Source organism: Pseudorca crassidens, chromosome 3 (assembly GCF_039906515.1).
Source record: "Pseudorca crassidens isolate mPseCra1 chromosome 3, mPseCra1.hap1, whole genome shotgun sequence".
In the NCBI taxonomy this organism is placed as follows: Eukaryota; Metazoa; Chordata; class Mammalia; order Artiodactyla; family Delphinidae; genus Pseudorca; species Pseudorca crassidens.
The window spans coordinates 113,437,928-113,454,965 of NC_090298.1; the positions used below are offsets into that span (position 1 = coordinate 113,437,928).

Here is a 17,038-nt window from a genome sequence, read left to right on the forward strand (position 1 = left end):
ACAAACATACAAACAGACTGAAAGTCAGGAAGGACAGTGAGACTTAAGTGAAATATCTGAAAATTTTCTTTTTCATATAGTGCTTGGGTTGGGTTAAAGGAAACACAGAGCCTGGAGTTTCTGATAATCATTAAACATTTTTTCTGTCTGGTTTGTTCACAGATGTTCAGCCTGTTGCCTATGAAGAGCCCAAACATTGGTGTTCAATTGTCTACTATGAATTAAACAATCGTGTTGGGGAAGCTTTTCATGCATCTTCTACTAGTGTGTTAGTAGATGGATTCACAGACCCTTCAAATAACAAAAGTAGATTCTGCTTGGGATTGTTGTCAAATGTTAATCGTAATTCAACAATTGAAAACACCAGACGACATATTGGAAAAGGTACTTTTGTCATTTTCCTACATTCAGTTGAATTCAGTCATTTGTTGTGCTTGCTGTGTAGTCTGCATTGTGTAAGGTTCTGGGGCATACAAAGAAGCTTAAGGCATGGTCCTGCCCTCAAGTTGGAGATGTTGAAGAATGTATTAAGTAAAGACAGACTTCTTTTCTTTATCCTACCTATTTTTTCTTCATAGTACTTAGGGTCTGAAATCATACTATTCTGTGTTTATTTTTTTAATTTTCAGTCTTTTTGACTGAAATACAAGCTGTACAGAAATTTGCATTGTTCACAACAATATCTTCAGCAACTAGAATGCTGCCTGGCTCATAGTACATACACAAGAAATATTTGTAGAATATATGAATGCTAGTGAAGGATTAAAATTTTTAAATTATGGTATTTGTGGAATATTTTGGGTTGAAGACTTGAAAGAATTTCCATTATGTTAGAGGAACAGGGTTACTGGTAGGATATCCAGTTTGAATGACGTAAGTCTTCAATGGCTTCACTGCCACTTCTCCCACCTTTTAAATTCAGGTAACAGGGTTTTATTTATAATTCATCCTGCAAGATAGTTGCCACAGCAAACAAGGAACTTTTCACATTGCAGTGAAATGTCTCATGCATCAAGTGGTCAGAAAGGAAACCTATCCCAGGTAGAGCTGTTTGCCTCTCTTTTAAGAAGTTTTGTTTTTACCACTTGCTACTTTTTGCTTCTTTGACTTGAGGAAGTCTTGGTCCAAATTAGGAACAAAAGGTAAATAACTTTAATTGTAAAATGATTTCTTATAGAAGAGATTCAGAAAAATACTATGTCCAAAAATAAGTTGGAAAGAAAGTTTCCATTCTTTTTTGACAGAACTGTCAACTTGCCATGATTTTTTTAGGTAAAATGCCTCACTTCTATGCATTGATTTTTCATTCTGCAGTAGAATAATTTAAGAGAAATCTACTTGGTGAATTCTTAAATTCTAGAATCATTTTCCTCTTTTTTCCCAGTATACAGTTCTAGGATCCTTTCTTCCATGGCTCATTTTTATTTGCCCAGAAACAAAACTAGTTTTTAATGTCATAGCCTGAAACTAGTCTGTGACTCACATGTGTGTACTATGATGGTCTTTTTAGTACTATTTGCAGTAGAGAAAAGTTGGGAACAACTTCAGCTCTAGCTATATAATTTGAATTTTTAAATATTGAACATTCATATATTATTTATATATATTTTAAATACCCAAAACATTTTTTTTAAAGGAAAGTAAAATACATCTGCCATTTAAAGGCTTTTCCTATGACCTGAAATTACATATGTGACTTAGCTTCTTTTTTTTTAAATGCTGCAGACCTTTCCATTAGCAAAAAGAGTGCAAAACTTTTTGCCAAACAGCTATTCATGATAGTTGATAGCACTAAGAATTCCTTTGAAAGGACTCATCATAAGGTGCTTTTTGGGGATTTTTTTTTTGCCATTGCTTTCTTTCATAGAGATGATAAATGATTGTTGGAAAAGGAAAAAAAAACCTGAGAACTGATAACCTAATATGCTGCCAACTTGAGGCTTAAGTCTTAGTTATTTGAGGATCATTTTAGATTTAGGCACATTAACCTCTTGATTATCTTTGGCAGCATAAGGCCATCTAGTGGTAGCTCCTGTCTGAAGACTTGCTATAGTGTAGTGGTTATTCTTGGTTGCACCTCATACAACTTCCTCGATTTCATTATACTGCTTTGTTAAGTTTACTCTTGTAATGCCTGTCTTTTTAAGGTGTTCATCTGTACTATGTTGGTGGAGAGGTGTATGCAGAGTGCCTCAGTGACAGCAGCATATTTGTACAGAGTAGGAACTGCAACTTTCATCATGGCTTTCATCCTACCACTGTCTGTAAGATTCCCAGCAGCTGCAGCCTCAAAATTTTTAACAATCAGGAGTTTGCCCAGCTTCTGGCTCAGTCTGTCAACCATGGATTTGAGGCAGTATATGAGCTTACCAAAATGTGTACCATTCGAATGAGTTTTGTCAAGGTGAGTGGGTTGTGACCTGTAGTTTAATTTGAGTCACTGTAAATATGTATATTATATGTCTGTAGGTTATAATTTTAAAAAGTCTTTGTTAAATGAAAGGTAGTAACTATTTTTTACCTGATTTAATAGGTTTTTAAATAAAATTCTTGAATTTATAACTTAAACCACATGATTGGTCTAAGATTTTATTTTATAATCCAGGCATTATAAAGTGCTCAGTATTGATATTGATATTGAATAGGGGCTGAGTTTATAAAAGAATTTCAGTTAAAGGCTAAATTGCTAGAAAGCATTTAATATTAAAATTGCTTTTTAAGTTTCTTAGCTTCAGCAGTTTCAATCATTATTGGATCCCATTAGGTTGATGTAAAGAATTCTTTACCATACTAAAATTATTTTCCTTGTTTTAAGCTCTGTTATTAAGGATTTGAAAAGTTCAAAGAACTTTTCAAATTTATCATTTGCTCTTGGCCTAATTTTATTGGTATTCCAAATGATGGTGCATAAGCAAAATTTAGAAAGAATTTTGGTGTTATATTTCAGCAACCTGTCCTGTACCTGCTTGTTCCTTAAGGATTTAGCCAAAGAAGAGCAATTGTCAAATGCTCTGTGTATGTTTTTTTTCTTTTTGGCCCACAGCCCCACAGCCCAGTGTTTTCTTGCTATAGGCTTTGTTATAGGCCTGTTTATGCAGCAGTTTATCAATAGCCCTGAAGGCATTTCCCTTGCCTTCTATAGAAACATGGCTTTTGCATATTCAATTTAGTCTCCCAATCCACCCTCATCACAGCTGCTTACTTTTCCTGGGCCAGGACTACTGTAAGCAGTAAAGCAGAGAGCTAGTTAAATTCAGGCAAATAGAAGTGGAAAAATTCTGTTTTACTCTTTGGAGTTTTAGGCTAAAGTGGTCCAGCTCAATTCATCCCAGTAATTTCCCATCTTAAAGGATAATGATATGTGACTGCCACTTTAATTACATTTGTATGCATTGATCAGATTTACAACGCCTTATCTGATGTTTAAAAAAAACCCTGAAAATCGAAAACTTTTTGTTTACAAAATCTGATGTGAACTTACATGAGGTTATATTTGAGTTTTATTTATCCCATTAAGAGAGAATCTAGCTCACTGCAGGAATATTAATATTTTAATTATGAGGTATTTTACCATTATTAACTTCCTAAAAGTAATAAAAAAAAGAATTCTGAAACATATCTTGTTCCAAGGGTTTCTATTAAGGGATTATATGTTATTATAATGATGCAGCTATTGTGTTGCTTTTAATTTCATGGTGAATGCTAAGATTGGTTTTGTGATAGTTTTTCCTTTAGGTATGTCTGTATATCTCTACTGTTAAAGTTTATTTTTGTTAGTGTGTTGAAATTGGTTTCAACTGGTTGACAATTTAAAACGTGACTTGCCATGTTATCTGTTCATTTTCATAGGGCTGGGGAGCAGAATATCACCGGCAAGATGTTACCAGCACCCCATGTTGGATTGAGATTCATCTTCATGGGCCTCTTCAGTGGCTGGATAAAGTCCTCACTCAGATGGGCTCCCCTCTAAACCCCATTTCTTCTGTTTCATAGTGTAGAAGTATTCTTTTTCAGTTATATTATTAGTGGACTTGTTTTAATTTTAGGGAAAATTTCAGTACAGATACTGTGAGCTTACATGGAAAACAGATATTACAGCTTATTTTTTTTCTACATAATTGTGACCAATACATTTGTTTTTGTGATGAATCAACATCTGTTTGTATTCATGTTCATGTGATTAACTCTCAAAAGTGTTGTGAAAGATGCAAAGTGAGTATTGTGCCCCAGTTCAGAAGTTTGGCATTGATCTTAAACTGGAACATACTTTTGCCTTATTGTCCCAGCAGTTTTTTTATTTGTTAAATTTTTTTGGAAAAGTAATAGATCACATGATGAAAATTATAACAGTATAAGAAGGTGTTCAATGAGAGTCTTCCGTTCTATTCTTGATTCTCCAGAAGCTGTACTTTTACCAGTTTCTTAGTCCTACCAGCTTTAAAAAAGTGTAATTCATTGTTTTATAAAAGCATATGGTAGGGGCTTAAAGGAAACTATAAAAAAAAAGTCGTTTATTTGAAGGAACACTATGCACTGCTCTAACAGGTAGTGTTCAGTAAAAGCCAAGTGATAGTTTTCTAAGTGACATAAAATTTACATTTAATACAGCTAAATGTATGTCAGTGTATTGTGACTTCACTCAATATTATCTTTTGTAAAATATTTCCTTTTTTTAAAAAAACTTACTGCAAACAACGGATCTCCAGTACATGTCATTTACTCAGATCTGTCATAAGTACTACTTTATAGCTGGTGACAGTGCATGCACGGCCTTGTGCAGTTGTGTTTGCTGCTTTTGGCCAATGTTGCAAGAACTCTAATTTTGACATGCATTAATCTTTTATTTTGCACTTTGATGGGTGATAGTTTTTAGAGTAACCTTTTGTGAAACACACTCAAGTGACTTGGACTTACATGTTCATCCTTGCTTCCTTGGTACCCCTTTTGTATTAAACACTGCAATTTATAGATTACAGTTATAGGAAGTTATGCTTTTTCTAGCTTTTGTTGTATTTTCAACCTAGATTGTAAGACTGTTATTCTGTATCTCCAATTGAAGGTGCCTTTTTAATTCCCTGCAGGATGATATTAATGTTGGAAAATCATGTACTTCATCCCATTGCTCTTACTTGTGTCTGTTTCCCCATGCAAGGACCTGTGTCCTGTAGCCATAGGAGCCTCTTCAGTCTGGCCCCAAGGATGAGGCCACCTGTCTGATGCTTAAATGAATTGAGCTAGCTGATTTGAAAACATTCACATATCAAAGAATACAGACTATTCTCTCAGTTACCATGGGTGCTCTTTTTCCATTTTTTTTAGCACCTATGTGGATACCAGTCTCCACAATCCTCAGAGAGGAAAGACATGAAAACTCTAAAATATTCATTTAATCAGTCATGCTTAAGGGCTTTGAGTAAAGGACTCTTAACCTCTTTTTCTAGGGAGCAGTCAGATGGACACTTAGTTATGGCATGAAGAACAAATACATTATTTTGGAAAAAAAAATCACCTAACTTACCTGTTAGAAGAAGCTTATTTTCCAGTGCCTTTTAAAAATATGTGGAGCCATGTCAGTCTTCTGTTTAAAATGTTAGTTTCATTTGACTTTCTACTTTGCCCTTTGTGCTCTTATGAGGAAAAAAATGCATTTTTTGAGTAAAGGAGAATGCAGTTCCTTTTGTTTTCCATAACATTATTTATTGCTTTTATAAAGTGCAGCCAATGGATGGTTTTAGTTCTCTCAGATGAAGTGCCATATGTGTTCCAGCTCACAGTCCTTTGCTAAGTAAAAGGAAACTTTCTGACAGTCACCTGAGCCTTAAACGTAAGTTTTACATGACATGCATTCGCAATCTTCCAGAATTGTGTCAGCCACACGAAAGAGGTTTGTTTGCTTAGTGATAGAACTTAGCTACTTACATCATTCTTCTACTTAACAGGCTCATGGCACAATCTTTGGAACAAATTTGTAGAATAACTACCTAGGTTGACTGGCAGATACATGTAATCAACTTCAGTGGGCTTGAGCTGGTGGAAACTATTGAATTGTTTTATTGATGCTTACAACTGAGTTAATTAAAAATTGTTTTTATTTATGTAACAGCCTTTAGAGTTAGCAAGATTTTATGTGATTGGCTTTCTCTGTGTTTTCTCTAAGGAGCTGTGTCTCGAATGACAGTACTGAAGCAATTAACTGGTAAGAGTTTCATATAGAAGTATAATTAAGCCTGTTGTATTTCCTAAAAGTTGTTAACTCCACATCCCTGAGTTTTATATGAAAACTTCATTCAATCCAGCTGGTCCTATAATTCCTGAGGATGCTCAGTACAGGAATGGATGGGAAATAAAAATTAGCCAGTGAGATTAAAAAAACTAAGTAAAATTCTACCAATGAAAAAAGCACCTCTGAAAGAAACCATTTCATAAAATTACAGTTTTAAGCTTTCATTTAATCTCCAGAATGGTTTATAGTCAAATTTATGAAAACATCATCACAACCAGAAAAATCACATTTTATAGCATGTACAACATTGAAATAAATACATGCCAGCTGAAAAGACAGAGTCTGGGAATAATAAAACTACAGCCAGTTTGGTAAATGCAAAAAGAGGAACAGAATCGAAATTAATCTCAGTAATGTATTAAAGCAACAAAAAGATGCTGACTGGAAAAAATAATTTAAGAGGTGCATTTGACTAACATCTCTACATAATTACCTGGCTTACGTTATGGAATATAAACTAGTAGGCATGTTACTGATCTACTGAAGTGAACGTTTTTTCTTTAGAGAAAATTTAAGGAAGACATCAATCTAAATGTCAAATATATATATCAGACTATAAATCACTTTTTACATTTTCTTGTTATGTAAGTAAACTATCAGTATGATAATAGAATTGTCTGGGTTTCTGAGGTGAAATCCACAGTAAGATTACTGTCAATAGGTAGTTCAATAAGTTATACTTAATAGTATGGAAAGAGGGTGTAGCTATTTTATACTTTTCATAACATTTGAGAGTAAGACATTCTTTTAGGATGTAAAATGATCAGTAAGTATTCAGATTTGGAATCTATTGTTAAGATAAGGACTGGGGCTCACATTATATAACCTTCAGTATTATCTTAGAGTACCTGTGGGAAACAGTTCCCCTGTAATAATGTTCTTTTAAAGGAGAAAGTTTATACAAAAATGAAATCATGCCAGTAGCAGAGAAACTCTAAATTCAACTTGATAGTACCTGTTTAAGTGTTGTATTTCTATTACAGAGAGCATCTAATATACCATTTTAGTTCCATTTCTTTATACTTTTTCTAGTTGCTTGCTTAATATTACTTTGGATCATTATCATTCTCCTGCTTAAAATATATTAATATCTTTTATACTTTCTGAAGAAGGAAAAATCTTTTGATAATTATTAAATTCAGCTTCCGATGGTGATTTAAATTTTGGACCTATTAACTTTTAAGAGGCTCAGAGCTCTTCCTTGTCTTATTAGTTAAATCCTCACTTAATCTCTCTGGTAGGAATTATGAATGTGTGTCCTCATTATACCCATCAGCTAGATAAGCAAGAATCTTTTAAGGTAGTAGATAGCCTGCTGGTTTTAGAAGTGTTTGGTGATTTTCATTGGCAGGAGTTTTCCTAAGTATTGGTTTATAGGCATCTCCTCAGATATTCAGTAGCGCAGCTTTTTGGGTGGTAATCTCAGGTTTGATGCCTGTTTCAACCCCTGGAGAGTAGCATTTTCCTCATTAAAACAGGTGGGACTGGGGAGGTTTCCTTCTCACAGAAGATGCATGTATGGAGAGAGAATTTGAGGCATTTCTTTTATGTAAACAATTCTATTCCATACCTGCTAAACAGAAATTTAGTTAGTTCTTTGTAATTCACTGGATTGAAGTTTAGCATGTCCTAATTACAAGAGGTAAGAGTATTTGTCAAGCCTTTGTTATATTGGATTTTTCATAATAGAAACTTCTCTTCTAAAATGCAGTTATTATGATTGAGGTGTTACCCTAAAATTGGATGATTTACAAAAACCAATGAGAAGGATTTTACATACCAAATTTTTTAAAAAATAAGAGCTTATGCTGTAATATTTGCTGTAGCAATTGCTGTAAAACACGTGGTGAGTTGTTTTGTTGAAAAGATCTAGTCTCAGAGCAGGATTCTTCTGTTATTTATGACAGAGTGAAAAAGGTTTGTGTCCAAATAATTCAGTTCTTAAAATTCCTAAATTCGTCATAAACCATTGTCCTTTAAGGATTTATTTGAAGATAACTGTTTTTTAAAAGTTTGAAATTTTGTGTAGAGGTAGATTTTGTTTTACCCCGTTGATAGGTAGTACCTTCTTAATACTAGCTGGTGTTAGCTATAACAGAACTCCAGTGAGGCCAAACAATCCCAAGTAAAGAAGAAGTCTTTTAGAATCAGATTTTCCCTTCTAATACCATTGGAGATGATGTTGCTTTGATTTATTCATAAAGTATTTTAACTGTAGGGACTCTTGGAGATAATAGTTGGGCAAGTGCTTTTCTTTTCAACGTGGTTGGTTAAAGTTGCATTTTGAAAATCACTTATGCTAAAATTGGGTAGGACTGTAATCATGAAAACTGGGTATTTGTGTGTAATCCTGCCCATGTTCTCTTAAAAAGATATTTCATATGCAGATGATAAAGACCAAATCACTGGCTGCACTCTAGGTCTGCTTCTTACTTGTACTTGTTCTTCTTCTGTTTATGTTGTAGAAAATGAAATTCTAGCAACATGCTTCAATTCTGTTATCTTTTTGATACTTATAAAAATGTATTAGGTTTTACTATATTGTGCTTTTCAAAGCCATAACTCTTAAGAACTTTGTTTTTGGATATTGTTTGCTAATACTTTATTTTAATAAATCTCAAAATCTGCTTAATGTGTGTTTTTGTTTGTTTTGGGGGCTATTCTTTTTTGATTTAACATGTTTCATTGAGTGAAGTTATAAAAAAGGATGAGATTATCAGTTGCTGTGACCGGCTGTGTTATCTGTTTGTGCACTAGCGATAGAAATTGAATATACTAGGCCTTTCCACCCAGCATGAGGTTTCCTCAGAAGGATCAGTATGTTTCTGTTCTGTTTATAAGAGAGTTGATGTGTTTTTCTTTGTTAGTTTAGTTTTGTTTTGAAAAAGGATTTGAATCTAGAGTCTGGGGTTTTTTAGTTTAACCACTAATTTCCCTTCCCTAGCTCTATCTAAAATTAGAGGTCTTGACCAGATGATTGAGAGACAGAATAGTTGTTAGCAGAGCTGGCTTTGGAGTCTGCTTGCCTGCATTTGAGTCCTGGACCTCAGAGCTTCCTTAACTCTGTGCCCTTAGGCTTAACCACTCTGTGCCTCAGTTTCCTGATCTGTAAAGTAAAAGTCTACTCGTAGGATTTGGGGGAAGTTTAAATAAAGTAATACAAATATAGTACTTAGTGCCCGCCACATCAGAACTCTTTTGTTATTATTATTATCATAACCATCATCTCTTACATTTCTGCTACTTCTTTGAATCAGAGGAATTATTTCTGATGCTACTTGACCTTAGTAGATTAATCCTTGATTACCCACTTTGCGAATTAGCCTTGTTTTTCTTAATTTTCTCCTTTTAAAAGAAGTTCAAAATCACAGATTAGTTTTGTCATCCCCACCAAATGCCTGCCTACTTTTACTACCTTCTGTGTTGTATATACAAGAAGTACAAACTTATTCTAATTAGAAGGGGATGGTGAAAATCCATGTGTCCCCACTAGAAAAACCCAAACTAAATATTTTAACCTGAAAGAATAAATATAAAAGCTCTTATTATTCTCTTTAGAGAAAAGGCTTCATCAAAAGAATCCATATCTGCAAATTGCAAATCAGTTTCTTCTTATGCTTTTTTTTTCTTTTTTTTTTTTATTTCAAGTGTAAGGCGTTTAGTAGCAAGTTCACTGTTTTAGAAGCATACTTTAAAAACATTTGTTCTGGCAAAAGATTTCAGTGAACAGTGAGAGGTGGTGTTGGCTTCTCTCAGATTTAAGATAATTAGTTTTCAAATTGCAATAGCCAAAACAGTTCAGGTGACAGGGATCAATTGTGACAGCGGCTTCAATTTTCTTTTAGACGCGAGAACTCAGTGGCTAATGCTATTCCATATTACAGCAGTTTTGATGCAATTCATATTTTATAAATATTTATAAGAAGGCTATCAGCGGGCTATAAGAAAGTATTTCCCCCTCCCATTTAACATTTTAAATATTACTGTGTTTTTTGTTGTTGAATTTGTAAGCCTATCTTAATAAACTGACTTTTGTAAAAAAAAAGTCCTGTGTTCTTTCCGTCTAAATCACTTTTTGTGGTTGTATTTTAAAGGGGCTATAGGGAAAATATAAGGAAGAGTTTTTGGCACCTTGCTTAACTATCTCCATCTTAAAGTATGTTGCATGGGGGTGGACGGAGGATTTAGGTTGGTGGTTAAGATTATTATCAATATTGTTTCAAGTGGACGTGTGTTATAGTTGCTGTGAGGGGTGTTTCGTGAGGCAGTTTTTTGATGTTTGGGATGGATTTTGAAAGCCTTCTTATACTTTTTCTTAATCTCTTACCCCTTTCCTGTCACCTTTTATTTCATTTTAAATAATAGTTTTATCTGAGATAAATGCTGAGAATTTTAATAGTAGAGAAAAGTATGAACTAAAAATCCCAAACCAATAGTGAACCACTAAACATCTGTGAATGTATCCTTCTAAACTATTCAGGTAGTCATTCTACATCAGTCCTTTCCTTTCTTTGACAAGAATTTAGCTGATTATGGGTGAAGCTATAGCTCCTTTTTTGAAAGGGTTCTAAGAGAAATTGGTTTGGTTCCAAAGTGTTTCTTGAATTCTGTATCCCCAAGAGAGCATTGTCCTCTGAGCTGTCTCTTGTTTTGTTGAATGGCAGACCTTTCCAAAACATATTACATCAAGCTTAGCTCTCCAGATATTTTAATGAGACTGCTGAAGTGACAGAAGGAGCCAATTGGGATTAATCTGGGAAGGCGTTCAGAAAGAAGGAAAATAAGACTTTGGAAAAGAAGGAGAAAGAAAAAAAAGTTTTTCATTCTCCATAGCATTTATCACCGTCCAACATCCTACATGTTTTATTTCTCTACCCTGTTTATAGACTGTGTCATCTCATGGGAATGTAAGCTGTGGCCAGATATGTGTTCCCACTGCTAGAACAGTTTTTGATATATTGTAAGCAGTCGAATATTTGTTGAATGAATGAGAGTACTGAAACCAGATATGATTTTTTATACTAGAATTTAGCTTTAAATTATGTAATAAGACAATACTTAATTGAATGGATTGGAGCTCAGTACTTTATTAGATCTCTTTATTACCCACCTCATAGGAGAAGAAAGGGGGAAACTCAACTAAGAACGTTCATATTTATTCTTTCTCTTTGAGCTTTTGGACCTTTGCCCCAAAGTTATCAGGCTCCTGGATTGTTGCTTAGAGAACCTTCAAAATTAACAGGCAACTTGGAGCTTTAACCTGTTGACATTTAATATTTTCCCAGAGAATCAAAAGGGCACAGTTTCCTTGATGTATTTGACAAGAGAAAATAACAACAACAACAAAAAAAGTGTGCTTTTTAGTTCATGGCTTACAGGGGCAGGGGCGGCAGTGTTAAGAACCCTGTAGTTAGATTTTAGTGCCCTGGTTTAGATTCCATGATATCACCCCCAACTGTTGTGCCTGAGGGTCAGGCCTTTAATTGCATTCAGGTGGGGCACCCTATGCAGTGCCTTTGAGAAACAGAACAGTGACCTTTGTTTGTACTTCAGAATAAAAGATTAATTTTGCTAAAGAGAGTGCGTGTGTGATTGTGGGGGGAGAGAAAGCAGAGGAGGGTTTGAAGGGCTATGCAGACATTAGTTAAGATTAATGGTAAACATCCCTTGGTTGTCTTTTCTTTACATAAAATTCTGTGAATTTTACAGAATTTGTTTAGGCCAAGTTAATGATGGCAGTGAAGGTGAAGATGATGAATGCAAGCACAAACTCGTTATGTATGAACAGGGAGCCTGCAAAGATGATCTTCATATGAAAAGAAAGGTGCTGTCCTTTTACTGTCTGTTTAATAAACTGCTAGACGTTTACCATACCCATTTTCTCTCCTTAATCGTTGAACACCTCTGTCCAGCTGCATACCACATTTCCCAGCCTCCCTTTCAGCTGTGGCCAGTCATGCGACTAAGCTATGACCATTGGCATAATAGCAGAAATGATACGTGTCATTTTGGCATAATGCTCCACAGAGGAGCCCTCTTGCTTTTTCCCCCCTTCCCTGTGGCTAGAATGCAGATAGCATGGCAGGAACTAGAGTAGCCACCTCAAGGTGGACACGGGAGCCAAGGGATGAGGGCGACAGAGTTGTGCTACTCTTGGAAGGTTATGTGGAAAGGAAACTTGGAGGTGGGGAGTGCTCTTTGTTGTAACAGTCAGGCTGTAACCTGGCGAGTCCTTACTTGCTTCTTCACTTACCCTCACCAGACCTTTATTGCGTGCTTACTGCAAGTCAGGCTTCAGGCTCGGCCGCAGAGCTGTCGCAGGGAGTCATTCCTGCCCTCATGGAAAGCGAAACTATAACATAGTTTAGTGGTTTCAGTCTCTATCTAGTTAGGGTTATTTGATGAATTTTGGAGGGTGGAGGAGGGGCAGAAATGGAGAATCAAGGAGACTTTAAAAAACAGGCTCTACTCCTGTTTTTCCGAATATCTTGATTTTTTTCTGGTCCTACGTGAGCAGTATCAGGTTGTTTGTTCATTTGTTTAACTAATATTTGAGGGCCTATTAGATGTCAGGCTGAGGAAAAACTGAATAAAACAAAAATACTTTCTCTCAAGCATCTTCATTCCGGTTGATGGAGACAAAATAAGACAAAAAATATATAGGGTAGTGGTAAGTTCTAAGGAGAAAAAGTAGGAAAGGAAGATTTGAAATGTCAGGGGCGGGAGAAGGAAGGTGGTTGAAGGTTTAGATCCAGAAACTAGAGACGGTCTCATTGAGAAGGAAATCTCTGATCAAAGTCCAAGAAGAGGTGAGGGAGTCAGTATGTGAAGTAGTGATTTAGTTGATTCTTAGTCAAGGCAATTCAGAAAGCATATGAATGACATGGTAAAGAACTCAGCTTCCCTGCAGGAAAAGGAGTAATTCAAGCAGAAATAGCTAAAGGTACAGACTTTTAAATTGCACATTCTTTAGTCTCTGCAGGATACAATAATAACTGAAGTGTTACATAGATGGAGACAAGAAATGTCAGTTGCTAACAACTTGGTGGATTACTACCTCCAGGAAACAGGCCAGTTGGAGGCCTGATCAATGAGGAGTGTTCAACTCAATATTTCATCTGATGCAAGTTTAGTTTAAGGCAGCAAATCAAAGGTGAAGTGTTGGGATGAAGAACCCACAGGCAAGAGTTTACCTTAACCTCTAGCTGTCTTTCCATTATATTCCAGTCAACAAATACTTATTCAGTGTCTATTTTGTGCTTAACGCTATGCTGGGCCTTAGGAAAGCAGCAGTGAGCAGAGCAGGCACATGCTGTCCCTGACCTCCTACAGCTTACACGGCAGTAGAGGGGAGACGTTAGGCCATGAACTACAACAGAGTTACTTGATGGCTGCGGTAAGGGACCTGATCGGCGGCTGTGAATGAATGTAACTGACCTCCTCTGAGAACTCGGGCAGATCCATTTTGAGGAAGAGATAGAGACCTGAGGGATGAGGAGGCATTAGCTGGATGAAGGAGGGGGGACAAGCAGCTTAGGCAGAGAGGCTTTAGGGATCAACGGGCCACTGTGTCTTGAGCCTGGAGTGCAAGAGGAGTGTGAGGGGATGAGGCTGGAGAGGTTGGTGGGGGCCAGAGGATGCTGCATCTTGTAGGCCAAGGTTAGAGTTTTGTTTTAAATCCTGAGAACAAGGAGAAGCCACTGGAGTGTAAGCTGGGGCTGGAGGCAGATACTGGGATCGGACGCATGCTTTGCAGAGAGGCAGAAGTGAATGCTGGGCTTTGAATTCAGGTCACGTTGGTGGAGATGGAGGGGAGTAGATGGAGCAGAGTGGTGTCTAGGATGGACTGCACATGGGAAGATGAAGAAGAGTTCAGGGTCAGGATGACCACCATGTGCTTTTTACTTTGGGCAACCAGATGATGGCTCAGTTTACTGAGATGGAGAAGACTGGAGGAAGGTCTAATTTATATGGAAAGGTGATGAATTTTAGTCACTGAGGGAAAGCAGTTGCTATTTTTGCTGCTGCAAACACTTTTGAAATGGTCACCCTGATGGCGAATAATAAGGATAGCTCACATTCGAGCACTTACCACATGTCAAACATGAGCTGAACGCCTTACCTCCAATGTCTCCCACAATGGTGAAAATCCCGTGAGCCAGGTACTGTTATTGTCTCCATTTTACAGATGAGGAAGCAGGTTTTCGGAAATCGAGAAGCATGAGCGTGGCATGGAGTGGATGGCCAAGGTCAGGTTACCGGGCTCCAGGACTCTGGCTCTTGGTCTCTACATTATGCTGCTTCTCCTGGTTCCTGGCATCTTTAACCACTTCCCTAATTTCCACCCTACCCACCCTCTTACTCCCCATCAGAAATGTCTTCTCAACCCTCTCTCCTGCCCCAGTGACTGGTTATGGAAGAGCAGCCCAAAAACGTGTGTCATAGGTCCTATTCCTCAATTTAGCTTGCAGGCCCAGCCCTTCCAAGGTAATTCCAAGACATCATGGGCTTGGTGGAAGAACAAAGGGCAGGAGGATGTGTGTGCATAGATCGACCTTCCTGATACCCATCTAAATGTCCAGTTACCACGTTATAGTCCACTTACCCTGCATATCAGCAGAAGACAGACATGAACTCAGCTACATCCTTTCCAGAGGAGAATCTGGGTCTAGGTCCCACATGACAAAGGACCCATTACTGCTCAACTAGTCTAACACTAGCCTAGAGATGAGAATGAAATTATTTAGGGTCACAGCCCTGGCAAAAAGCAGAACCCTAGTCCAGTTCTTCATACTGACCCTGCTTGGTTTCTAGATTCCAGATCTACACGGTGCAATTCCTTAGGAATTTCTTCCAGAAGTACCTGTTCATTTGAAGTGGGCAAACCTTTGGCTGAGGTGGCTAAGACCACTGAAACCCTGTAGAGACATCAGAAAGATGGTTTCCAAGTTATCTCCATCTTAGCATTTTTTAGCTTTAACCTCTTGCTGCCTTGGGACAGTGTTGTATTACGGGATCCCAAGAACCTCCTGGATCACTCTGGCTTCAACTGGTTCTGGTCCAGGAACTTCAGATGACCTCTAAGCCAGAAGTCCACTGATAATCCCCCCCACCCCCGCATTTTTTTGTGGTCACAGTAGAGCTGTGGTGAGAGCACATCCTGTTTGTGGGTCAGCTTCTCCCTTCGGCAGTGCTGCCTCAAGCCTAAGGCTCAGTTACAATAACAGCTAATATTTGAGTGCTAGCATGTTACACTGATTATATCATTTGACATTCAACCCTGTAGAGCTAGGTGATATAATACTCATTTCACAGATAAGGAAACAGGCTAGGATAGATTAAGTAATTTGCACAGGTCACACAACCAGTGAGCAGTGGAGCTGGGGTTTAAAGCCAGACAGACTCCAGAGCTTGTGCTTCTGACCACTCTGCATACTGCCTTGAGATCTATCCATGGGGAGATGTGGAGGCGGAATACGCTATCTCTACATTAGTCTCCTACCCCTCACAGACCCCAGACTAAAGCTGGAGGGTCCCGCATATCAGCAGTGTGTGATTTCATTATGCCAGCCAGGGCTCTCATACCTCCTTAAAATTTATTCCATTTTGTCTTCTCTGCAACCAAGGGTCACATGGATTAGCTGAGTTACCATTACTATAGGCTAGAAAGGTTTAGCTACATTTCCAAAAACCAAACTGTTCTGTGAGGTTATCATAGAATTAGCTCCATTAGGGCTTGGTTGGTGTTAGCTCTCCAAGACATGGGTAATCAAGCCCAAGATGAACTGTCAGCTGCTCATCTCTGCTGCTTCATGGGATAGGAGCAGGAGGGGATCTTGGGCACTGGCTGAGGAGGAGTGGTGGTGAGGAGCCCTAGCCTGAGACTGGAGCCGTAGCAAGTCTTTTCCCAGCCTCAGCTGGGGTCCTTAGATGGGTTTCAGTGTCAACCCTCACAAAAAGTTTGTAGCATTGTGTGCCTGTATGCATTTTGCCTGACAGGCGTCCTTAGTATTCTTCAGATTCTCAAAATCGGAGTGACCCCTAAATGGTTTAAAACTACTCGATTAGATAATCTACCAAATCTCCTTTAAGTCAAACATTCTCTAAGCTCCGGTGTCCTAATGAGCCAGGTGACTCCTGAAACTTTTAAACCACCGTAAAGAATTCTCCCTAGAATTAGATTAACTTTGAAAATGGTCAAGGTTATCACAATTCTTTCTATTCCCTCTCAGGTTCTTTGAAATCTGCTCCTCCAAGCTGGGCTTATTCATCCATTGCTTTCCTGCTGTGTTTTCCAGAGCTGGCCTCCCTGTCTACCTTGGGCAGAAGTGCTGAGCAGCTGCCCCCATTGCCTGACCCTCAGGCCCTTCCTTCACCAGGTGGTTCTGGTCCAGAAAAGGCTCCTGGAAGGGCTCAGGCCCAGAGAGGCTCTGAGAGCGACGGAGTGGATGCCAGGTGGGAGGAACCACCCCACAGGGAAGGTCTCCATGGAGCCCTATTAGAGGGAATTTTTTTTTTTTCAGCAGATGAGGCAGCAATTCCTCTTTGAGACCCACTCGGAAGACACTTGCCAGAGCAAGTAACTGACCCTGGGGAAAGGTGGAGCTGGAGAGGAGCAAGCATCATTAAAACTGACCTGGGCCACAGGGAGGTGGGAGGCGCGCTGCGCTTGGGTCTCAGCCTCAGCTCAGGATCGCCCTGCCCTTTATCCCCCTTTCCCAAGTGGCGCAACCAATGACCAGAGCGTCGTCAGCA

General features: G+C 38.0%; 1 protein-coding gene across 8 annotated transcripts in view; it reads left to right on the forward strand.

The window, feature by feature from the left end:
- The window catches only part of SMAD5 (SMAD family member 5), a 54,022-nt gene extending 41,871 nt beyond the window's left edge, over positions 1 to 12,151 (forward strand). For 3 of the 8 annotated variants that reach the window (XM_067731818.1, XM_067731816.1, XM_067731817.1), the window contains exons 5-7: positions 163 to 384; positions 2,148 to 2,404; positions 3,850 to 8,910. In XM_067731818.1, coding sequence (XP_067587919.1) covers positions 163 to 384; positions 2,148 to 2,404; positions 3,850 to 3,993 — 623 coding nt within the window. In that variant the 3' untranslated portion in view covers positions 3,994 to 8,910. Of the gene's footprint in view, positions 1 to 162; positions 385 to 2,147; positions 2,405 to 3,849; positions 8,911 to 11,992 lie in introns of those variants that run through there. The other 5 variants (XR_010942118.1, XR_010942119.1, XR_010942115.1 and 2 more) reach the window with 5 other exon arrangements.
- The last annotated feature ends 4,887 nt before the right edge of the window (positions 12,152 to 17,038 follow it).